Source organism: Oryctolagus cuniculus, chromosome 17 (genome assembly GCF_964237555.1).
Source record: "Oryctolagus cuniculus chromosome 17, mOryCun1.1, whole genome shotgun sequence".
Classification (NCBI taxonomy): domain Eukaryota; kingdom Metazoa; phylum Chordata; class Mammalia; order Lagomorpha; family Leporidae; genus Oryctolagus; species Oryctolagus cuniculus.
Genome location: NC_091448.1, coordinates 51,280,929 through 51,303,581, shown reverse-complemented (window position 1 = coordinate 51,303,581; position 22,653 = coordinate 51,280,929). Strand labels below are relative to the sequence as shown.

The following is a 22,653-nucleotide window of genomic DNA, read 5'->3' as shown; positions in this document are numbered from 1 at the left end:
GGAGCTTAAAGGCTGCGTGCGGGAAGGGGCGTGGCTTGGTTGGAAACTGGCGTATAGGCACAGTCTTCACCGACTTGGAATCGCGGGAAACTAGACAAGCTGTTCGAGGTCTCGCGAGATCTAGTCAGTCCGGCTCCCAGAGTTAGGAGGGCTCTCGCGATATGTAGAGCAAGCTTTCGGCAGCCGTGGGGGCGGGGGAGTGGGCTGGTAAGCCTTCTCGCGAGACTTGCAGGTGCGGCGGCAGCGGCGGCCACAGGGAGCGGAGAGGTTTGTAAACAGGGAAGCCCCAGGTTCCCGGGCACTAAGGGGGAAATGATTCGCTCTTCTTCTGGGGGGCAGCCGTGCGCCCTCCGTTTCCACAGACAATCCCTCCATCTCTAATTTTTCTCTTAACCGGCCTTTCAGGACCGGAAGTCCTTCATCTTGAGCGGCCAATGCTGGAAGCGGCCTGACTCTTTGTCGGAAACCTTTTTCCCAGGGATAGGAAGACGGCCCACCTGGCCGGAAGTCCCACCTCCCGGGGCTCCCCCACCCTTCCAGAAGTTTTGCTGTCACCTGTGTTTCCTTCCGTCCCCTCTCCCCGTTTTGTCCCCAATCCAGAAAAGGGTCCATTTAGAGTCTCCGACCCAGCTCCGCTAAACGGGCTTGGGGCCTCGCTCCCCGGGTCGGGGTTCCTTCCCCGGCGCCCCCATGTAGCTGGGAAGTGGGACCTGGGGGTGGTTGGACCCCTGGGATCCTGAGGGAGCGGCGGGGAGGGCGCAGAGCCCCGCTTCTGCTTCTGCTCCCGGGCCGCGGCCTCCTCGGCCTCTCCCCGCCCGCTGCCATGCACCGCGCGGCCTTCCCGCTTCCTGTGGTTGTGGCCGCCGTGCTGTGGGGAGCAGCCCCCATCCGGGGCCTCATCCGAGCGGTGAGTCTGTGGGGCGGGTGGAGGAAGGGCGCCGGAGGGGGGCGTTGCGGGCCGGAGGGGAACGTGGACGTTTTGTGCCCCCAGACCTCGGAGCACAATGCCAGCATGGACTTTGCAGACCTGCCAGCTCTGTTTGGGGCCTCCCTGAGCCAGGAGGGACTCCAGGTGATTGGCGTTCTTTTTTTTTTTTTTTTCCCCTCCCCTCTTTGTCCAAATCCTCCATCCTGGGCGGGGTTGAGGAGCCATGCCCCGGGTCTGGCTGGGGATAGTTAGAGTCCGGTTAGGATCGAAGTGCGTGAACATGCGTGGAATCCAGAATCTAGGGGAAGAAGACAGTGCCCACTCTCCACTCTGGGCTTACCCGGAGACTGCAAAGGCGATGACTGGCGCTCAGCAGTAGGGTCCCCAGCCAGCTATTGGTCGCATGACCTTCGATATCATCTCTCTGAGCCTTTGATTACTGCGAAGTGGGGTGATCATGGAAGTTACTTCAGAGTTACCGTGATTACAATTAGATAAGTTAAATTAGTGACAATTGGATAAGCGGCGTTGCAGGACTTTATTGCCAGGGCTGCCACATAGCAGCTCTCGGTGGGCTGCAGATTTGGGTGTAGATGGGTAGTTGGGAAACTGACTGAAGGGAGGGCAGTGTGGACTGGAGCTGCGAATGTAAAACAATTTAGGAAAACGTGGCTGCGTAGAGAATGGAATTACAATCTGTGGGGAAGCTGAATCTGCGGGACTGCGTCAGTGTAGGTATGGCGTGCAGGCAGGCGACCTGGGACGGGAGAGGCAGCTGTTTGATGTGGCTGCACTTTCAGGAGGCTGAGGGAGGAGACAGACTCTGGTTTGGGTGGGGTGCCGAGACCCAGGAGTGAGAAGGAAGTGAGGACAGAGGCTGTGTGGTATGGGGGGGCCAGAACCTAGAGAGGAGAAACCTAACTGTCATCTGCCTCTCTCCCGCAGGGGTTCCTTGTGGAGGCTCACCCAGACAATGCCTGCAGCCCCATTGCCCCACCACCCCCAGCCCCGGTCAATGGGTCAGTCTTTATTGCACTGCTTCGAAGATTCGACTGCAACTTTGACCTCAAGGTTGCTGAACGTGGAGTGGGAGCTGGGAAGCTAAGGGTGAAAAAGAGTGGACCAGAAATGAAGCAAGGCAAGGCCCATGATGGCTCCCTACCCCTGCCTTGTTTCGCTAGGTCCTGAATGCACAGAAGGCCGGGTACGGGGCAGCCGTGGTGCACAACGTGAATTCCAACGAACTTCTGAACATGGTGTGGAACAGTGGTAAGTGGGTGGCTCTGCGAGGCGGGGTTTGTCGGAGAGCTGACAGAGCTGGTGGGAGGGCTGACGGCTCAGGCCAAAGCAGCCAGTATTTTGGGTGGGAGGGGACAGACGCGTCAGCCGGCAGGGCTCCCCGAGGGCCTGAGAAGTGGAGGGTGAGCCCCCCCAACAGCGTGCTCCTTGCAGAGGAAATCCAGCAGCAGATCTGGATCCCGTCAGTGTTCATCGGGGAGAGGAGCTCCGAGTACCTGCGCGCCCTCTTTGTCTATGAGAAGGGGTAGGACACGCGCCTCCCTCCCTCTCCTCCTGGCCCCCAGCACTCAGCTCAGGTCACTCCTGCCCCGCCCCGCCCCGTGGCCGCAGCACCAGTTACTCTGTCCTGTGTGCTTTGTCCTCCGGCCTTTCTTGCCCCTGTGACACTGTTGTCCCTTCCCTAGGGCTCGGGTGCTTCTGGTTCCAGACAACAGCTTCCCTCTGGGCTATTACCTCATCCCGTTCACCGGGATTGTGGGACTGCTGGTTTTGGCCATGGGAGCGGTGATGGTGAGTAGCTCAGGGGACATGATAGGAAGAGCTGGACTTAGGAACCCAGATTGGAACTGGAGGCAGAGTTCACACTTGTCCGGTTTTCTTCTGAGTCTGATCCGTCCACCTCCCTTCCCCCAGATAGTTCGTTGTATCCAGCACCGGAAACGGCTCCAGCGAAATCGACTCACCAAAGAGCAGCTGAGACAGATTCCTACGCATGATTATCAGAAGGGTAAGGGCCGAGGGGAGAGGAGAGCCATTTTCAGAGCTTACCTGGTTCTGAGTTTGACGTGGGCGATGAGGAGTGAAAAAGATGGCAGTGAGAGGGCCTCAACTGGAGGTGCCACCTTTCTCTTTACCCAGAAAATCAGTGGGGACGGGAGATGGGACGAAAAGGTGCTGGAGTGAGGCAGCTGGGGAGATAATGCAGGAATGGACTTTGCTTATGAGGGAGGAGGTGCAGAGGGCAGAAATATGGGAGTGGAGAAGATGCAGTCAGGGAACGAAGAACCAGGTAAGGAGAGGCCGGGTCTCCTGGCCCTGGAGCCTCCAGTGCCCATATAAGGCCATAACAGAAGCCCGGCCCCATTTCCGCTCCTCCTACCCCCCCCCCACCTCCTCCCTCAAACCCACTTCCCTTACCTCTGCTTCTCTGCTTGTCCTCTCTAACCCCGACTGGCCTCCCCCTGCCTGCTCGGGGCTCAGCTCTGCCAGACCCCCCAGCGTGTGTTCTTGTGAGCCACGGTTCAGAATCACTGTTCAGCACTAGGTCTCTCTCCCTCCAGGAGACCAGTATGATGTGTGTGCCATCTGTTTGGATGAATATGAGGACGGGGACAAGCTGCGGGTACTCCCCTGTGCTCATGGTAAGGCCATCACTGCCCGTGTCCACATGGTCAGCCCGTAGGCAGCAGGCACCAGCCACTTCACCTCATTTCCCCTCTACAGCCTATCACAGCCGCTGTGTGGACCCCTGGCTCACTCAGACGCGGAAGACGTGCCCCATCTGCAAGCAGCCTGTGCATCGGGGTCCTGGAGATGAAGAGCAGGAGGAAGAAACTCAAGGGCAAGAGGAGGGCGATGAGGAAGGGGAGCCAAGAGATCACCCTGCCTCAGAGCGGACCCCGCTCCTGGGCTCCAGCCCTACTCTGCCCACCTCCTTTGGTTCCCTAGCTCCAGCTCCCCTCATTTTTCCTGGGCCCTCAACAGATGCCCCACCGTCTCCCTCCTCCTCTTCCTCCTTGCCCGCCATCCTGGTCTAGTCTTTCCCCCTCCCAAACCTCTGGCGACCTATTTGCACAGGCCCTGTTCCCTCTGCTCTTCTAAATTGAGGGACAGGGGACTTCTCCATTCCGGGTTTCTCCCTTACCCAGCCTCATCCTTTGAGGGGGTAGGGGCGAGGGGACTGGATCTTCACTTCTTGGGTTAATAAAATTGTTTTTGTGGACCAAGGATAGATTATTGTCGCAGAGGTGAACTGTGAAGGGGGCAGGGAGCCTGGGAGGAGTAACCTGTAGTCATAGGGACAGCCCCAGCAGGCATCTGCTGTGACTCAGAGGGGGAGCCCCACCCACATGAGGATGACTCAACTGGCCCTGCCTTACCCGCAGGCTTGGACCCATTCTCCGTCTGGACGGCTCTGTTCTGTCACCCACCAGTTCCACTAGCGTGCCTGAGAACCGAGGCCGTGGAAGGGCTAGGCAGGCAGACCTGAGGCAGAGTCTCGTCCCAGTCTGGGGTTCCGGTGCTTCACCCTCTCCCCAAGCCCAGAGAAAGAGGCAAGACAGTGCCTATCCCTCATCCTAACACCCATGCTCAAAATCACACAGCACCTTGTTAGTAGAATCTTTTTTATTCAGAAAAAAAAAACCCCAAAAAACAAAAAATGTTTTCCAATCACACACAGGAGGGGTATGGGTAGGGGGAGGTATCTGTCCATCCAGCCCCGGCCCCCAGCCCATGTGGTTTTGGCAGCAATAAGGGATGTGGGATAATGGCCCAAAAAATAAAAATGGTGTATGTGTGTATTTGGGAAGGAGAGGGGTGCGAAAGCTGTGGGGAGCGGTGGAGGGGAAGGGGCAGACGAGGTCAGTACTGGGAACGCCGCAGGTGGGAGGCCATTTCATAGCATTTCTTGTTGATCAAACCGCCATGGACACCTTCTTTGCCCATCAGTAGGACTAGCGCTGGAGAAGAGAAAGGAGGCCAGGACCCAGGTGTCAGCCCACCCTGCCAGCTGTTCAGCAGCTGTCCAGCCCTGGAGGCTGTAACCCAACCTCACCCTCCCAACCCCCCACACACAGGCAGGCTGTCAGTCACCCTGAAACAATAGGGCTTTTCAAGGGAGGGGGTGTGCTTAAATGTTGGAGAGGAACAGACCCAAATTTAGGGGTCTGAGGCTCAGGCTGCAGGCTGTGTTCAAGCTACAAATGGCTGTGTATGAGCCTGCCACTTCATAAACTTTTTAAACGAAAGAACCCAAAAGGTGAAAGCTAAATGCTGGCTGAAGACCAACAATCTACACACTCTTACACACGGTTCTAGGTTCTAGTGTGAACAGCTCAAGAGAGGGAGGAACCTAAGAGGTACTGCAGTTCAACTTTGTATCCGATGAGGAACTGAGGCAGAACGGGTGGGGACTAACCAGTGTCCCAGCACACTGGGAGAACCCCGGTCTGACCCTTTCATGCAGGGGAACCACACAGAGAAAGAACCCACAGGACTAGCAGAAGGGGGGCACGCTAAGGATCTCAGAGCTAAAAGGAGTAAGACTCCACTCACTCTTGGCAGTCATGGTGACGGTGACGTTGAAGGTGGGTGCTCCGCCGGTGCTCTTGGTGCGAAGATCCATGGTGAATTCCCCGTCCTGTAGCAGCGAGTCCCGGATCACAGAACATTTCTGGCCCCCAAGTGTCAGCCCGTTCACGAAAAAACTTGACCGGTCTTTGCCAACCAGGACACCGACCTCAGCCGGCTGCAAGGGGGAACCAAGCACCCATTAAGTCAGTGCCCCAAGGTTCCCACCCTGTTGTGAGCCCACGTGCCCTCGACCCCTGTGGGAGCTGGAACCCGGGCTGGGGAAAGGATGAGGTGTTCTGTGCTTCCATCCCCTCAGTGAGACTCTCAGGAGGAACTCCAGCTGGTGCAGACAGATGGCCCTCAGACCCAGCCACCGGGACCAGGAGGAAGGGATGCCACGGTCCCCTGGAGGCTCAGAGCGCAGTGGCTGAATGCGGAGAGCAGACCCAGGGAATAAAAAGGGCCAGAAGGCGGCGAGCAGAGCGGGGAGCCTTTGGATGCTCAGAACTCTCCGTCAGGAAAAGCAGAAGCGGAGAGGGGAAGGGAGGGGGCGGGCGAGGCAGGAGAGGCAACTTTGCCCTTATTTGGTCAAAGGTTCTGCAGGAGTTGTTAGGGGCCCGGACGCCAGGGTCTCCCAGGAACCTAGAGTCGAGGCCTGGGTATCGCTGACCTGCGAGCCGGGAGCAGCCCCCGGGGGCTTTCTGGGGGAAAGTTGGGAAAGTTCTGAAGGGGGCTGGGGGCCAGACTCGCCAAGCGGCTCCCGGTTCTAGATACCCCAGGGAACCTTTCTCCCCCTCCCCCTTTACACCCCAAACCCCCATATCCGGTCCCCTCCCGCCCGGAAATCCCCTTCCCCCCCTTCTGAACTTCCGCTCCCCCTCCCCACTTCCGGGCAGTGTGGCCAGGGAGGTGGCGGTGGAGCCAGCAGTGGCCATCCCTCCTTCCCTCACTCACACTATCTGCGAAGTTCTCACAAAGTTCCCTCGCTCTAGGCCCGGCCGGATGGCGGGAAGGGCGGGCGAGGGGACTTCCGGGACTGGCCTCCCAGGAATGTGGAGCCCAACGTGCCGAGCTGGGGGGGGGGGGGCGTGTGGCGGCCTCGCCCTCTCTAACGGAGTCGGGAGGGGCAGGGAGCCCACGGTGGACGGGCATGGGACCAAGGCCACGCGCCGGGGGCTCCCTGCCGCATGAGGGGGAACAATGGTGGGGGGGCGCGAGCTGGTGGCCGGAAGGGGGCCCGCGGGGGTCCCCAAGTCCCTCCTCAATCACAATCCTTGGTGAAAATTGCAGCGCGTGCCCGCCCCGCCCTGGACGAGGCGGAAGTGGGCCGCCGCGCCGGGCGGCGCGCCCCTCCCCGCCCTGTGCCCCGGATGTAACGCCCCGTCGCGGAAAGCGGGGCGGCGGGCGCAATGGTCGCCGCCGCCCGGGGTGTAGGACTTGGGCGGCCACGGAGGGACCTGTTCACGTGCAGCCGCCATTCGCGCCGGTCGCGGCCTCTCGCTGCCCTCCCTAGACCGCGCCCGCCCCCACCCAAGTCCCTGCCTCGGGATCCACGCCCGGCCGGTGCCCCGGATCGCGCAGGCCTCTCAGTACCGTAATGTTGACGAAGGTTTTCCCGGGGACGGCGGCCCAGACGGAGGGCGAGTCCTTGTAGCCTACGATGGCCGCGTCCTGACAGGTCCCGTCCGCCATGAGGTTGTCGATGTAGGCGTTCCACCCGGCCATGGCGCTGCTGCTGGGGCTGCTCTCGGCGCTGCTGCTGGGGCCGCGGGCTGGGCTCGGGCTGCCTCGGGCTGGCGGGCGGGGGGAGGCAGAGAGCTCGGGGCACGCGCTGCCGTCCGGACCGCGGCTCTGCTAGCTGTGCAGCAGCCCTCGCACCGCCACTTCCTGCTCCTCCCCCCCCCTAGATTTTTATTTGCAAAGGGCGGTAGGGGCGGGGCCTGCTCCCCATTCCCTCCCTGCCCCCCCCCCGCCTTGCCTGCCCAGATACCGAACTTTGCAAATGCAATTTTAAAAATCCCTCCCCCTACTGCAAAATGTGCAGAGTTCGATGGAAAGCTATGTAAAAGGATGGGGCGGGGGGAGGCCGGTGTGATGGGGAGAGGTTAAGGCTAGGGCTCGCTCCGCGCTCGCATTTGCTAGAAGCCACACTTCGGTACCGGCCGAGGGAGTGAGCCCAGAGAAAAGGAAGGGAGGAAAAGAGAGGAGCAAGAGTCAGCAGGCCAGAAGCTGGGCGCAGCAAAGCGAGTGCGGGGAACCCGGGGTTAAACGGAACGACTCCTCCCTCCCCCACCTCCGCCGGAGGGAAGGGGCGGCGGGCGGCGGCGGCGGCGGCGGCGCGTGCGTCCGCGCCTGCGCCGGGCCGGGCGCGGGAGCGCGTGCGGCGGTTGGGGCCGGCGGCCGGTCTGCGCGGGCGCGCGCCCGGCCGGACCGCCTCGGACCCTTGTGGGGAGGCAGGCGCGCCGGGGTGGTGTCTCTCGCCCCGCGGCGTGCGGGCGACCGCCGCTCCCCTCCTAATTTTACTTTTTTCAAGCAATTAAGGAGGCATTTTGATGAGACGTCCCGGTCGTGGTCAGCGCCGCGGTCACCCACCGGGGGGCACTTTTGTCCCCAGCGTCTGGCCGGGCCGCGCCCCGCCTAGCGCGCATCCCTCCCCGGGGCAGCATCGCTTCGCTGGATCCGCCCCGGCCGGCCCAGGGCCTCACCCGGCGGCCTAGCCCCGGCCGGCTCCGGGCCAGCAGTGTGCCCCTAGTCCCGTTGTCGGGGCCCTCTCGGGGTGTTCCCCGCTCCCCCCATCACTTAGGTTGGCCAGCTCTGTCTGGGACAGGCTGCTGCTGACTTCAGGGACTTTAAACTCCGCTTGCTCGACCGCACCCAGAGCAAACAGTTTCCGAACCAGGTTTGGCTTAGGTTGCTCTTGAGAAACGCAGCTGCGAGCCTGAGTTATCTGAATGCTTGCGTGCTGCGTGGACTGCCTTGTAACTTTTAACTTCCTGGTTTAAAAATGTGTAAAAGCAAAGCAGAGCTGAAAATCGGGGCTCGACACGTGGGACGGGAGTCCAGTCCGCATGCGTAATACCCTGTGTGCCTTTCCTCCCCCAAGTCCGAGTGCCGCTTGGTTTTTCCGGTCTCTCGGCGGTCCCATTGGGCGCGTTGGCCCTTTGAGCCATGGGCTCCAGGTCCAGACGCGGCAGCGGTGACCACAGCTGGCCGGGCGGCCAGGCGCCACCCCCTAGGCTTTGAGGGCGGAAGAGTCCGCCCTTCGGCGGCGAAGGTGGCCGCTGCCGCCCACGCGGGCTCCCGGAGACCCGGGACCGTCGGAGCAGGTAAGAGTGCCCGGGGACTGAAGTCTGAGCGGCCGGCCCTTGCGGGCAGGCGGGGGACCCCCTTCCGCCCCGGGAAATCCTTTATTGGATTTCAGGCTAGGTCTGACCCTCAGAGGGAGGGAATGTTTTAGACGCTATGTGTGACTGTACAGCGGCTCCTGGGCGCACTAGTGGTCTGAGTGTGTTTACCCCCCGGGGCAAGCCAGGGTCTCAAGTGGGTCTGAAACAGCGGTTCTGTGGTGCTCCTCACATGGCTCTTAGGTGCGGAAAGGGAGTTAAGGACGCAGAGGCCCTTAAATTCCCGTGAGGGAGGTGGTGGGACAGGTCTGAGTGGTCTCCCATTGGAGGCACCGCCCCTCATTTGTCCTGCAGCCCTGCTCACAGGGAGGTCATAAGATGGGTGGGTCCTACTCTAAGGCCACTGTGCTGGACGGCGTGCTTAAAAACGTATTATTCCTGTTTTTAAGATTTATTTATTCACTTGAAAGGCAGTTACAGACAGAAATTTTCCATCTGCTGGTTCACCCCCCAAATGTCTCCAACAACCCGGGCTGGGCCAAGCCAAAGCAAGGAGCTTCTTCCAGGACTCCCAGCTGGGTGCAGGGGCCCAGGGACTTGGGCTGTCCTCTGCTGCCTTCCCAGGCACAATAGTAGGGAGGTGGATTGGAAGTGGAGCAGCCGGGACCCGAACTGGCACCCACATGGGATGCTAGCACTGCTGGAGGTGGTTTAACCTGCTGCACCACAGTGCCAGCCCCCTTCAAAACTTCAAAAAGGGTTTTAGTGAGGATGACGCTAACCCGTGGTAGGCTCTGGACAACTGAATGTCCTTCTTTTAATGTTGGTTGGTGAGGCCAATGCTGTGGTATAGTGGGTTAAGCCTGTGGTGCGGGGGCATTCCATGTGGGCGCCAGTTTGAATCCCTGCTGCTCCTCTTCCAGTCCAGCTCCCAGCTGATGGCCTGATAAAGCAGTGGAAGATGGCCCAAGTGCTTGGACTGCTGCCACGTGGGAGACCCAGAAGAAGCTTCTGGCTTTGGATCCGCCCAGCTCCAGCCGTTACAGCCATTTGGGGAGTGAACCAGTGAATGGAAGATCTCTATCTCTTCCTCTGTCTGTAACTACCTCTCAATTAAATAAAGCTTTTTAAAAAAAAATCATGTTGGCTGGCCCCCCAGAAGATCATTCAGTGACGGACACCACGGACACTGGAGCTGAACACTCGGTGGGAACTCACTGGGAGAGGAGACTGTCATCGTCGTGGGTGTCAGGAAAAAGGGGCCCGAGCATGAAGCCCCCAGAGCAGGTTTACTCAGAATAAAGCCTGGGAGGGGAGCACGCAGAGAGCAAGCCCCTCCCTTACAGACTAGTGGTTTACACAGTACAGAGTGGCAGGAAGGGGGTTGGGGAGAGAGAGGGAGAGCTTGGGCTGGCGCGAAAGGTCCTTTGAGATGCTGAGCTGGGGGAGAACGCTCAGGCTGACAGCTGGACTGCTAGACAGTGATATGTCCAACAGCAGGGGCAGAGCAGGGCTGGTCAGGGCAGGCTGGGGCTGCATTAGCAGCGCAGAGAACTGGGAGCCTGCTTGTTGTGCAGGTGAGAGGTCAACATGGATCTAAGACTTTTTGGTCCTTGTTTCATCCGTGAGGGCGACCAGCGCCCAACTGAGAAAACATTCTTCAAGGCACGACATGTACCCTGGGTGGCCATTAAATAAATCATGAGTTCCTCCACATCCCTGGGTGCCCTATGACATTCTCCAAGGACAGGATGTCCTCAGAAAACTCAGGGCCCATGGGGCCAGACCCCCTGACTCTGCGAGCAGCCTACCTGGAGACCCTGCCCTTCTTCTCTTTCATGCCGGGAGGATGAATATAAGACCTGGGAGAAAAAAGGCCCTGAAGCCAATCCAGGGGCCTTCCAGAGGGAAAATCCCGGGTCTGGGCTGAGGACAACCCGCCTGGTCTAGCCAGAAACCATGCACCCCTCATAGCTGACCTCGAGCCGGGAGCAGCCCCACACCCGGAGAGGCCAGGGTGGGATCAAAGAACTCATCACCCGCCTGTGAGTCTTGATTGAACGTGCGACTCAATGGCACATTCCGTTGTCCCCAGTTGAGCAGCCAGGAGGTGCGGGATACCAGGCAGTCTGGGACCTATGAGCCATAAACAGCCATGGTCACACCACACCGGCAGTTCCCAACCTGTACACCCCTTGGGGATTGGCTCCACGGAAGGCCCTTTGGTTCACCTGTCTAGATTCAAAAGATGCATTCTTCTCTACGAGTGGCCCCCGTCCACCAGCCACTGTTCGCTTTTGAATGGGAGGACACTGCCAAGGGCAGGAAAACACAGCTCACCTCGACAGGGCGGCCGCAGGGATTCAAAAATTCTCCCTCTCTGTGGAAGCCCTGGCGACAGACCTTGACAAACTTCCTGCAGACTCGCTAAGCCACAGTTCCACAGTCTGCTGATGGCCTTCCGCTGGCCACACAGGCCGCTTGCGACCAGGAAGCACGGGCCCTCCCAGCGCTGCGAGAAGAGGCAGGCTCCAAAGTGTCCTGGAAAAAGGCCCAGGTAACTAGTCAAACTGTTCAATACCTGGGATTTGGGAGCTCGCCAGGAACACGAGCCCCGGGCAGTGTGCGGCATCCCCAAGGCCAAAGGCTGCACACACGGCCTTGAGCCCCTCAGGACAGCAGGCTACGGCGGCATCGGGGTCCCTGGGTTGTCGCTGGTTGCAAGGCCTCTCTACCAGCTCCTCGTGAGGACTGCATTCTTCCCTTTCTGTCCTCACAGAGGAACATCGTCAGGCCTTCGACACCCGTAAGGCTGCCACGTAGACAGCCCCAGCCCTCGGCCTCCCAGATGTGACCAAGCCCTTCAACATTTCTGTACACGGGAGAGGTAAACAAGCACTAAGGGTTCTGACACAACACTGGGACCATGGCAAAGACGGTGGCCTACCTGTCCAAGCAGAGCGACCCAGTCGCCAGCGGCTGGCCATCTTGCCTCCGGTCTCCAGCTGCCTCTGTCCTCCCTGTGCTTGAGGCTGAAAAGCTGACTCTGGGACAGAGTCCACCTACACATTCCCCGTGCGGTGATGACCACCCTGAACCATACTGAGAGTGATTAGTCACACAGCTCAGCTCTGAGCCCGGCAGAGCCCATGTCCTGCCACCTCCTTACCAGAAGAGGAGGGACCCCTCCCACCCCATCGTGACTGCGAGGAGCCCCTGGACGAGGTCTCCTTGACCCGGGCAGACTTAACCGACCAGCCACCCCCCACCCAGCTCAGGAACTCTCCACAGACAGGAGCAGCCTGGCCCATGAAGGACAACAAGTGGCCAGGTACATGGTAGTGACGGCCACCACTCCAGTGGAAAGCAGGTCCGTCCCGGGGACCTGGTCCGCCCAGAGGGCTGAACTCTGGGCTCTAGTACAGGCCCTCCACTGAGCAAGGATGAGTCAGCATCCACACAGACTCGATATGCTTTTGCCACCTTACATGCCGGTGGGGTCATTTACAAGGGGAGGGGCCTTCTCAACGCAAGGGGCAAAGAAATCAGAAACAAAGAAGAAATTTTAAAGTTCCTTAAGGCCATGTGGGATCCCACGCAAGTAGCAGTTACACACTGCTGGGGCCACCAAGCTGGGACTGACCACATTTCTAAGGGCAACGCTGTGGCCGACCAGGAAGCAAAACAAGCCGCCATGACCCCGTGTGGTTCTGCAGCCTTAGAGCTCGCTGTACACGCAAAAGATCTAAAACACTTGGGCACTCCAGAAGAAAAGTGGGCCTGGTCAGAAGGTGGCACAAAAGAACCCCATGGATGTTGGGGGCTGGCCGAGGCATGCTGGGTCATGCCCTAACATCTAGCCCAAGCTTTAGGGCAACCATGTCACCAGTTAACATACCCGGGGAAGACTGCACTCATGGCCGCTCCGACCAAAGACTTCTTTGTGCGCTGCTTATCTGCCTTAAGTGCGGCTGTAAGCGGCCAATGCCACACTTGTGCCAAGTTCAACCCTAAAAACTCTAGGACTCCAACCCCAGGAGTCCAAAGGACATGGACATCCCCTTTGAGGATGCAGTCATTGATTTCACAGAGATTAAGCCCTGTCAAGGGCTCAGGTATCTCCTGGGAATGGTTTGTGCCTTCTCGGGGTGGGTCAAGGCTTTCCCCACTCAGACTGGACGAGCCTGTCCTACGTGATACGCTTCGCCAACATAGGCTTCTCCTGACAACTGGAAGCGACAATGGCCCTGCCTTCCTTGGCCACTGCAGTTGGAACCAAGCAAACTTCCCACGGCCTGGAGACGGCAGAGCTCGAGAAAGGCCGAGAGAATGAAGCAGACTCTCAAAAACATGCTAGGCAAATTATGTTTTGAAACCAATTTGTCCTGGGTCAGCCTGCTTCCATTAGCGTTGCTCAGGGTCAGGTGGACCCCCGGGCCGCAGGGTACTCACCTTTTCAGATTCTCTATGGCCGGCCTCCACCCCTGCCCTGCCTCTTCAAGGGCAGTCTGCAGGGCCTGGGTGATAGCCATCCAGAAAAAAGCCTGCAGTCCCTGGGGAGGACTGTCCCACACACTTGCAAAACCGTCTTAGAACAAGCCGCAGTCGCCCTAGGCAGCACACTCACCCATACCAACCAGGTCCCCTTGCTTTGGTCAAAGATTGGGAAAAGGAGCCCCTTAAGCCCTTACGGCACGGACCATATTCTGTTGCGCTCGTTGTTCCCACTGCTCTTAAAATTGCAGGTTTGACCCCACACGCCACCTCAACATCGAACCCCACCTGTCCAGGGACCCCGACAACCAACCACAAAAGTTACCCCCTCCAGAGGACCCGCCCACCGACACCCTGCTCTGTCCATACACCAGAGGCTGGTCAGTCTACACACATGGAAGCTTGAGGACTGCAGCCCTGCTCCAGGCGCAAACCAGAGAGCCTCTGGTCAACGCCCGGCGGAAGCCTGGAGAACTCAACAAGGGACACCTGGGACCAGGGTCCCACCGTCACCCTGCTCCGTTGGTACGAACGGTAATATTGACCTTGCTGTTGTCCACAGATTCGGCCAAGGCAGCCCCAGAGACGTGGGGCAGGCCACAAAGAGTTGTTGTAGCCATGCCCTATGTGGGAACGCTGAGTCCATTAGGAGGAGTCTGGTTTCTTACAATAGAGTGCAGAGTCAGGTTACTCTCCAGGGCACGTGGGCTTTGAGCTATTCCTCTTTGAGGTGATAAACCCCATTGCCTCAGCCACCTGGTCTCAGGGTCAAGCATCCATTAGCCTCAATTTCAATGGGTGTGAACTCCTAGACCTCGCCAAAGATAGCAGCCCCCCCCCCCCCGCTCTTACTTGGGGGGCCCCCATACCAATTACCGCCTGGCTGACACCTACCTACCTCTGCGGTGGGCCCACCCCTACTCAGGCCAATACATGCACCCGATATTGCGCTTCCGGATGGGGTTGCGAGCCCTGGGTTGTTAAGGCCCGGTACTCGTGGGTTCCTGTGTTGGACCCCAAAACCTCGGCTCAACACCCCTATTTCCTTGTGGTGGAATGGCGGGAGGCCACCTTCAAACTGCTGGCAGAACAAAGTGTCAATCTCAACCTCACTGTCCTACGGCCCAGCCTGACCTGTGGGCCTCTGGAGTCACCCGCCAGTTGGGCCAGCACCACCCCAGGCCTAATAAGAACCCCATGGTGATTTTCAAAGTGAAATCGCGATTCCTTCCCCAGGTTGTGGTCAAGGACATCAAGCCACAGGCCACCCAGGAGGGGCCCGGTAACTAGAGAGAGACCATGGCTCAGCTCAGACTCCCAAGTGGTTAACTTTACCCATGCCGCCCTAAACCAGCCCAAGCCAACCTGGGGTAGGGACTGCTGGGCCTGTATGGCCCCAGGACCCTCACAGTACCTCGGGTTAGCTGTCAGTTCATCCATAGCCCCCTCCTTGGGACAGGGCTCCACCACCGACAGGATCCTGACGGCCCAGGTCCCTATCTTTGGCAAGTCCCCTATTCTATCCAGGTCTACCAGGGTCGCCCCCAGCCGCACTGCCCTGGCCTCCTTACACAGTCTTTCCTGTGCCTTGCCAGCTAGTCAGGCTCCTGTCCGAGCTCTCTCTGACCCCAGGGTCTCAGGCCCCCCTCCTATCCACATGGACCTAAATGCATTCTGGTTACTACAATTCCCCTGGCCTTGGGGCTTCCGGCCCCTGCCAGGGCTGCTGTGGGGGGCCGCCAGCACGGGGCTGTCCCAGGCTCAACACTAGTCTCTGAGGGAACAGATCACCACCGACTCCGCGGACCTCAGTCTGTACCCCTCCGCCTCGTCCCCAAGACAGATTCCTTGGCCGCCGTGGTTCTGCAGACCCGCTGTCCACGGAGGCCTCTGCCTGTTTCTCCAAGAATGCCGTTTCTATTGCAGAGACTAGAACAACCTCAGGCCAGGCGAGAGGCTGTCCCCACCTTCCTGAGTTCCCCGGTAGACCGGCTCCCCTGGCCATCACCTTTCCCCGGAGTAGGTTTAGCTTAGGTTGCTCTTGCAAAACGCAGCTGCGTGCCTAAGAGTTCTCTGTATGCTTGCGTGCTGCAGGAACTGCCTTGTTAACTGTAACTTCCTGGTTGGAAATGTATAAATGCAAAGGAGACCGAAACGTCGGGGCTCGACGCCCGTCAAGTCCGCATACGCAATAAACTGTGCCATTCCTCTCGCCTCTGTCCCTGTCCGTCTGTCACCCCGTGTCCGCCGAGGTCACCGGCGGCGAGCCAGGCCGAACTACTTTTTCAGGGCGGAAGAACACCGAAGCTCCAAGGCTGGAAACTTTTTCAAGGAGGGGAAAGTCCCTTCCACTCGGGCCGGTGGAGGCTCTGATCTTTTTTCAGCAAAAACCGAGGCGAAGCACAGCGGAAACCGGGCGGGCGGGCGAGCGAGTCGGCAGCCGCCGCTCGCGACCCCTCGCCGCTTCCGGCCCCTCGGGGCAGGCGCGCCGGGGTCGGGGTCCCCGCGCGGGATCAGGCCCGAGCGCGCGCCCCCCGGGCCGCGTTCCTCGACAGCCGCGTGGCGGAGCCGCGGGCGGGGCCCGCCCTGGGGCACGTGGCGGCGATGCTCGCCCGACCTCTGGCCCGCCGCACCCCCCACCCCGGGCTGGAAAAATCCCGGAGGGAGCGGCCAGCGATAAGGGAGGAGGGCTCGTGCTGCCGGCCGGGATGAGTCACCTGGCGCGGGCCGCGCGGCGCCGGCGGCGGGGAGCTTCGGGTCGGGGGTTGCAGCCGCCGCCCCCCGCCCCTCGCCGACCCGGAGACCCCGTTCCCTCCCGTGCTGGAACAGGCCGCCGCTCTCAGAGGGCCGCCCATCCATTCATGCGTTCGCCTGCTGACCCAACGCCATTCATTGAGGCACTGGGGCCGCGCGCCAAAGCGCCCACGGGCGGACCCGCGGCTTCCACGGGGCGACATGGGCCGGCCCGGCGCTGCTGGCCGGCGCCGCGCCAGCGCACGGGGCGCTTCTAAATTCGTCCTCGGTCCCCTCCCTCACGCCCTCGCCGGCCGGGGGAGGGCGGGAGGAGGTGGAGGCGCGAGGGGCCGCTATGAGGATCCTGAGAGGTGAGACCCTCTCGCCTTCTGGGTGGGTGGGGCTTCAGTTTTAGACCTCCCCCACCCAGGGCTGAGCCCGGCCAAACGAGCTGAGCATGTGTGGATGTCAATCCCGCAGCCCCTCTTCCAGGCCCCCTCCTCAGCCCTGCAGGGCTCAGGTTTCTCATGGCCTTTTCTAAAGGGCACTGGTTCCTCTTTAACCTTTGCAAAAGGGGAGCAGGATCCCGGAAAGGGGAAAGACCCCCCAATGTGAAGTCCCTCCCCGGCTCCTCCCAAAGGCGTGGAATTAAAAAGCAGGGAGTTTTATTGGGGGACAGAGAGAAAGGGGGTGTGTTAATCCCTGACCTTTGTGAGGGGGGCAGGTGCCCTGGGCCAAAAGGCTTCTGCTTTAGGCTATAGTGGGCACCTGGCTGCCAGCCTGGTGTGCAGGGGGGAGGATGGAGAGAGGGCGGGGCTGGCCGGGGACAGGGTGGCCCGGGGATAAATGCCCAGGCTGAGAGGGGGGTGATCTGACACTGTCCCAGCTGCCACCTAGACTCAGAGCTCCATCCAAACTCCAGCGAAGACATCCCAGGTCTGGTGAACCTTGCAGCCCCCAGCCCGAGGGTGGTGCTGGCTTGGGAGATCTCAGCATGGTTTTTTTTCCCCCTCGGGGAGCTGGCGGGGCTGGAGAGTGTGCAGGGGACAGCAGGGATGGGTAGCCAAGGGGAGTTAGGTGCAGAATCTGGAGCCCGTGGAGATGTTGGGGAGCAGGGGAATGAGAGCCAGAAAGTATCTGAGGTCTAGAGAGCGGCTGGGGCATGGGTCAGCCACCAGTGGGGAGGAAGAAGGCACAAGGGCCGCTTAGGGGAAGGCCAGGGAGCGCGGAGAGGTGCAGTGGAATCCAAGAAGTTATAAAGGAGGGGTGCCTGTTCCTTAATGGCGGGAGGGTGGAACAGGAGCTGTCCTGAGTGGGGGAGGGGGCTGCGCCAGCCTCTTTGGTCTGTGACCTTTTTGAGGGGTATTTTTAGCTCCACCACCTGCCTTCTTGGGGTGGGTTAGACTCTTAAAGGGCAAGGGATTTCTGGTTCCTCGAGGGATCAACTGTCCACGCTCGCACCTCTTGTCCTGCAGCCATGGCCATGCAGAAAATCTTCGCCCGGGAAATCCTGGACTCCAGGGGCAACCCCACGGTGGAGGTGGACCTGCACACAGCCAAGGGTAACACGGGCCCGTGAACCGGTGTGCCTCACAAGACCCCAACCGCACCTGGCCACCGCCACCCCACCCTGCTTCTGGGCCACATCCTCGCCTGTCTCTGCTCCCCCCACCCCTGCAGACTTCCTCCAGCCTGGCTTGGGGGAGCTGGGAGAGGCCCAGTCTTCTCTGCACTGTCTCCTGTCCTTGGGCACGGAGAGCGGACCGCAGCCCTTTGGGGGTGGGCGGGACTCCCGTGACCTCCTAACACCTCCTGCCCAGGCCGATTCCGAGCAGCGGTGCCCAGCGGAGCTTCCACGGGGATCTATGAAGCTCTGGAGCTGAGAGATGGAGACAAATCCCGCTACCTGGGGAAAGGTGAGGACAGAGAGGTGCAGCAGGAGGCTGTGGGCATGGGCAGAGGCCTGGCACCCAAAGCTTTGGGAGAGTCGCGGTCCTTGGACTGAGGCCTGATTGAGCTGGGTTCTAGGTGTCCTGAAGGCTGTGGAACACATCAACAAGACCCTAGGCCCTGCTCTGCTGGAAAAGGCAAGTGGAGGAGCCTGCCCCCACCACCGCACCCCCAGCGCCCCTGCTGCCTCCCCCCGGCAGCCCCTCTCCGTCTTCCCACACATGCCCTGACCTCTGCCCCACCCCTGCCAATCTGCCCTTCCAGAAACTAAGCGTCGTGGATCAAGAAAAAGTGGACAAGTTTATGATTGAGCTGGATGGGACAGAGAATAAGTGTGAGTGCAGGGCCGGAGGCTGGGAGGGGAGGCACCGGTGTGGGGGGCGGGAGCCAGACCTGGCCAGCATGACTTCTGTGTCCCACTTTTCGGGGCACACTGTAGCTGGGTGGATTTGTATTCATCCCACAGGCATTTCCTGAGGCCTGCCCTCTGCCAGGCTTGCGTGGGGCTGTGGACGCAAATGTGCAACAGACACAGTCCCCGGGGCGGGGGCCCCTGCAGCCAGGTCTCCGGGGAGAGATCTGTTAGAGCTGGGGACTCTTCCCGGGGTGGCTGGAGATCACCCCAATCCCTGCAAGAGACGTGCTCACCCTTTCTTCCCCACTTGCCTCCTTCCAGCCAAGTTTGGGGCCAATGCCATCCTGGGCGTGTCCTTGGCCGTGTGTAAGGCTGGAGCGGCAGAGAAGGGGGTCCCGCTCTACCGACACATCGCAGACCTCGCTGGGAACCATGACCTCGTGCTCCCAGTGCCTGTGAGTGCAGCTTCCCACTCCCAAGACCGAGCCCCCCCCCCCCCCCCCCAGTGAGGGGTGCTTAGGCAGCCCTTGGAAAATCCACCTTTCAGACTCAGCTCCAAAGAAGTGGTTTCCTGAAACCGAATCTCCCCACCCCTCCCTCTTTCCCACAATCCAAACCTTCCCTTCCCTTGCCATGCAACCCGGTTCCTTCACATTCCAATCCCAGCCTTGCTAACTCTGACCTCATTCCACCCCTGCACCCCATCCCCCAAGTGAGTGCGCCAGCTTCTTTGACATGGATCTTGACATTTCTCTATATCTCCTTTAAAAAGAAATCGTTTTTATTTATTTGAAAGGCAGAGTGTCAGAGAGAGAGTTTCCATCCACTTGTTCACTCCCCTAATGGCTGCAACAGCTAACGCTGGGCCAGGCTGAAACCATGAGCCAAGAACTCCATCCAGGTCTCCCACACACAGGTCAGGGGCCCAAGCACTTGGGCCATCTTCCGATGCCTTCCCAGGCCCATTAGCAGGGAACTGGATGGGAAGTGGAGCAGCCAGGACTCGAACCCACACCTTCCCGTGGGTTCCTTATTATTAAACTAATAATAAGGAGTTTAATAAGTTTAATAAGGAGTCCTTATTAAACTAATGACCTTAGTGGGGACCCCTTGAACCTGGCTTACTAGGAGGACTGTACCAGAGCATGGATGCCAGACAGACTGCCTGTTTCTTAGAGCCGTCTCAGGAAGGTTGTGTAACCTCTCTCTGTCTCAGTTTCCTTGTGGGAAAATGAGGAGTAGGAACAGTACCCGGCTGAGTGATGTTTTGAGCCGGAAATGAGCCAGTGGATGTAGAGCACTTAAAACACTGCCATAAAGTGCTGGCTGTCTCACTCACCAGGCGCATGCTAGGAGCTTCATATTCTGTTTCACTAATGCTATTATTTTACAATTTTTAAAAACATCTTTGTCACTTTTTTCCCACTAATTTTCAGCGACAGATTCTGCAGGGAGGTTATTTACTTCCTCCTTTTTTCTAGAAGTGAGGGAAGAGGCTCTGGGGAGCAAAGTTACTCACGGTAGACCACTTAGCCAGCAAGCCGGAGGCCGGGATTCCACCTCCGCCCCTCCCCCAGCCCTGGCTCAGGCCTCCGCCCCTCCCCTCCTCAGGCCTTCAACGTGATCAACGGGGGCTCCCACGCAGGCAACAAGCTGGCCATGCAGGAGTTCATGATCCTGCCCGTGGGGGCCAGCTCCTTCAGGGAGGCCATGCGCATCGGCGCCGAGGTCTACCACCACCTCAAGGGGGTCATCAAGGCCAAGTACGGGAAGGACGCCACCAATGTGGGGGACGAGGGTGGCTTCGCGCCCAACATCCTGGAGAACAATGAGGGTCAGTGCCGAGCACCCTGGGCCAGACCTCTGGGTCCCCACGGGGAGGAGCCTGAGTCTCAGGTGCTCTCGTGCCCCTCCCGCAGCCCTGGAGCTGCTGAAGACCGCCATCCAGGCGGCCGGCTACCCAGACAAGGTGGTGATCGGCATGGACGTGGCGGCCTCTGAGTTCCACCGCAACGGGAAGTACGACCTGGACTTCAAGTCGCCGGATGATCCCGCGCGGCACATCACTGGGCAGAAGCTTGGGGAGCTGTACAAGAGCTTCATCAAGAACTACCCTGGTGAGGCTCGCGGGTGTTGCAGCATCGCGCCCCCACCCTCTGCCAGTCCCGGCTCTGCCACCTGTTCTGGTCCTTCCCTTCCTCAGCCCCACAGCCATCCCCACCCGAACGCTTCTGACCTGACCCTGAGTCCGCTCCCAACCCCAACCAGTGGTCTCCATCGAGGACCCCTTTGACCAGGATGACTGGGCCACCTGGACTTCATTCCTTTCGGGGGTGGACATCCAGATCGTGGGGGACGACCTCACAGTCACTAACCCCAAGAGGATCGCCCAGGCCGTGGAGAAGAAGGCCTGCAACTGCCTGCTGCTGAAGGTCAACCAGATCGGCTCAGTGACGGAATCCATCCAGGCGTGAGTGCCGCCGCCCCGGGCCGGCTCCCCGCGCCTCCCGCACCTCCCACCATTCCAGGCCAGCTCCCCGCGCCTCCTGCTGCCCACCCACTGCAGCTCTGCCTCGCTCCTGGCACCTGACCTGGCTTTCACTAGTCCCTTGGCCTGACTCAGGCCGTCCAGAGCCCATGCCTTTTCTCTGCCATTCTTCCCACCAGCATCTCAGAGGCCCAAACTGAAGATAAAAAAAATCTCATCTCCCACTTCCCAAAGAACTTAGGCACTGCCTTCCCTGAAAAGTGCCCTCTTATGCAGAAGAGAAAGGAGAAGGCCCACCCAGCCCCTGGTTTGCCCACTAAGGAGGGCCCACAAGGCCTCATCAAACGTTCTCTCCCTAGTTGCAAACTGGCCCAGTCTAACGGCTGGGGGGTGATGGTGAGCCACCGCTCCGGGGAGACGGAGGACACCTTCATCGCCGACCTCGTGGTGGGGCTCTGCACGGGACAGGTACTGCACCATCCCTCTCCTGGGGGACGTCGGCTTGGGATCCCAGCCTTTGTCCCAAGTGGAATTTGACTGACAGGCCGCCCCTGGGGCCAAGCCTAACCCTCCAAATCTCTTCCCTTCTTAGATCAAGACTGGCGCCCCCTGCCGCTCGGAGCGGCTGGCCAAGTACAACCAACTCATGAGGTACGTGGGAGCAGGGAGACTTGGGTACTGGGGAGCTGAGTGCCCCGGGCTGGAAGATGGCAGCTCTGACTCTGTCCACTCTAGGATCGAGGAGGCTCTTGGGGACAAGGCTGTCTTCGCTGGACGCAAGTTCCGTAACCCGAAGGCCAAGTGAGAAGCAGGAGGCCCTGGGACTCCACTGGACACACCCTGGCCTTTGAGCCTTTTCCCCTGAAATAAACACTGGTGCCAGTCACAACAGTGGTGTGCTCCTTCGTGGGAGGGAGGGAAGAGATGCTGGTGTCTGGGCTGTGACAGACAGAAGGTGGCGGGTGGGGGCAGGCACAGTCGGCAGAGAGCAGACATGTAACCTGCTGGGCTGAGGAAGCTGCGTGGAGCGACAACAGAGGAGTTCACACTTTGGAAGGAGATTGGGGGAAGCAGGTGCCACAGGTGAAATGAAGCTGAAGAGGTACAGGGTGGGGCACTGAGGGTCCCGTCATGACCAGGAGCTGGGGCACTGTGTGTGGTCAGGGCCAGTGCGTGCCGAGTGCTCTGCGAGTGATGACGAGGGCAGTGACCCCTCCAGGGAGCTCACGAGGGGCTGCAGCTGCTCTAAGTACCTGCCGTCCATGACCTGTGGAATCACACAGCGGCAGCTCTCCTCATTTTGCAGGCAAGGGAACTAAGGCATAGAAGGTGAAAAAATGTCTTACCCAAGGTAGCAGAGTTAGCAACCGGCAGAGCCAGGACTCAAAGCCAAGTCATTTGGCTCTGGCAACTGTGTTCTTAAAATACCTATCTGAGGCAGCTGCTTGGCCTAGCAGTAAGACGCTGCTCGGAATGCCTGCGTCCCGCACTGGAGTGCCAGGTTCAAGCCCTGGCTCCGCTCCGACTCCAGCTTCCTGCTGATGTGCACTCTGGGAGCCAGCAGGTGGTAGCTCAAGTACTTGGGTCCCGGCCACACGCACTGGAGACATGGGTTGGGTTTCAGGCTCCTGGCTTCAGCCTGGCCCAGCCCTGGCTACTACAGGCATTTGGGGAAATGAACCAGCAGATGAGAGATGTCTCTCTCTGCCTTTCAAATAAAATAAATAATAATAAAAAAAGTTTAAATGCTGTTTCTTATAAATCCCTA

General features: G+C 59.7%; 3 protein-coding genes and 1 long non-coding RNA gene across 20 annotated transcripts; 2 read left to right on the top strand and 2 right to left on the bottom strand.

Annotated features, from left to right (window-relative positions):
- Positions 1 to 25: 25 nt before the first annotated feature.
- Positions 26 to 4,169, top strand: RNF167 (ring finger protein 167). Of its 2 annotated transcripts, XM_002718831.5 has the most exons (10): positions 131 to 267; positions 406 to 907; positions 992 to 1,072; positions 1,874 to 1,999; positions 2,110 to 2,197; positions 2,381 to 2,471; positions 2,632 to 2,737; positions 2,861 to 2,954; positions 3,508 to 3,588; positions 3,671 to 4,169. In XM_002718831.5, exons 2-10 carry the CDS (start codon positions 824 to 826, stop codon positions 3,982 to 3,984), a joined length of 1,065 nt encoding a protein of 354 aa, XP_002718877.1. In that variant the 5' UTR covers positions 131 to 267; positions 406 to 823; the 3' UTR covers positions 3,985 to 4,169. The 2 variants fall into 2 exon arrangements, with proteins under 2 accessions (XP_017204351.1, XP_002718877.1); XM_017348862.3 differs by lacking the exon at positions 406 to 907 and having other exon boundaries at positions 26 to 267.
- A 386-nt stretch (positions 4,170 to 4,555) lies between these two features.
- Positions 4,556 to 8,101, bottom strand: PFN1 (profilin 1). The gene is made up of 3 exons (XM_070061276.1): positions 7,115 to 8,101; positions 5,504 to 5,696; positions 4,556 to 4,908 (listed from the first exon to the last, which is right to left on the bottom strand). The coding sequence occupies exons 1-3, from the start codon at positions 7,244 to 7,246 to the stop codon at positions 4,811 to 4,813; spliced, it is 423 nt and encodes a 140-aa protein (XP_069917377.1). The 5' UTR covers positions 7,247 to 8,101; the 3' UTR covers positions 4,556 to 4,810.
- Positions 8,102 to 8,197: 96 nt separating this feature from the next.
- On the top strand, positions 8,198 to 21,772 carry ENO3 (enolase 3). 16 transcript variants are annotated; one of them, XM_070059918.1, is made up of 15 exons: positions 8,648 to 8,847; positions 11,288 to 11,422; positions 11,645 to 11,752; positions 13,611 to 13,884; positions 17,568 to 17,654; positions 17,913 to 18,008; positions 18,121 to 18,183; positions 18,307 to 18,376; positions 18,719 to 18,852; positions 20,009 to 20,231; positions 20,317 to 20,514; positions 20,666 to 20,867; positions 21,245 to 21,353; positions 21,478 to 21,536; positions 21,621 to 21,771. In XM_070059918.1, exons 8-15 carry the CDS (start codon positions 18,346 to 18,348, stop codon positions 21,688 to 21,690), a joined length of 1,026 nt encoding a protein of 341 aa, XP_069916019.1. In that variant the 5' UTR covers positions 8,648 to 8,847; positions 11,288 to 11,422; positions 11,645 to 11,752; positions 13,611 to 13,884; positions 17,568 to 17,654; positions 17,913 to 18,008; positions 18,121 to 18,183; positions 18,307 to 18,345; the 3' UTR covers positions 21,691 to 21,771.
- Positions 21,773 to 21,981: 209 nt separating this feature from the next.
- LOC138846194 (uncharacterized) lies at positions 21,982 to 22,432 on the bottom strand. Its single transcript, XR_011383638.1, has 2 exons — positions 22,314 to 22,432; positions 21,982 to 22,200 (listed from the first exon to the last, which is right to left on the bottom strand). It is a non-coding gene; the product is annotated as an uncharacterized lncRNA (long non-coding RNA).
- Positions 22,433 to 22,653: the final 221 nt, after the last annotated feature.

What these genes read in the sequence shown, in the direction of transcription:
- RNF167 (XM_002718831.5), top strand. Translation starts at nt 824, where the DNA reads ATGCACCGCGCGGCCTTCCCGCTTCCTGTGGTTGTGGCCGCCGTGCTG. An exon ending in TGAGCCAGGAGGGACTCCAG is followed by an intron (nt 1,073 to 1,873) that starts GTGATTGGCGTT and finishes TCTCTCCCGCAG; the next exon opens with GGGTTCCTTGTGGAGGCTCA. An exon ending in TGGCCATGGGAGCGGTGATG is followed by an intron (nt 2,738 to 2,860) that starts GTGAGTAGCTCA and finishes CCCTTCCCCCAG; the next exon opens with ATAGTTCGTTGTATCCAGCA.
- PFN1 (XM_070061276.1), bottom strand. Translation starts at nt 7,246, where the DNA reads ATGGCCGGGTGGAACGCCTACATCGACAACCTCATGGCGGACGGGACC. An exon ending in AAACCTTCGTCAACATTACG is followed by an intron (nt 5,697 to 7,114) that starts GTACTGAGAGGC and finishes TCCCCCTTGCAG; the next exon opens with CCGGCTGAGGTCGGTGTCCT. An exon ending in CGTCACCATGACTGCCAAGA is followed by an intron (nt 4,909 to 5,503) that starts GTGAGTGGAGTC and finishes TCTCTTCTCCAG; the next exon opens with CGCTAGTCCTACTGATGGGC.
- ENO3 (XM_070059906.1), top strand. Translation starts at nt 17,570, where the DNA reads ATGGCCATGCAGAAAATCTTCGCCCGGGAAATCCTGGACTCCAGGGGC. An exon ending in GGATGGGACAGAGAATAAGT is followed by an intron (nt 18,377 to 18,718) that starts GTGAGTGCAGGG and finishes GCCTCCTTCCAG; the next exon opens with CCAAGTTTGGGGCCAATGCC. An exon ending in CCATCCCTCTCCTGGGGGAC is followed by an intron (nt 21,382 to 21,599) that starts GTCGGCTTGGGA and finishes GGAAGATGGCAG; the next exon opens with CTCTGACTCTGTCCACTCTA.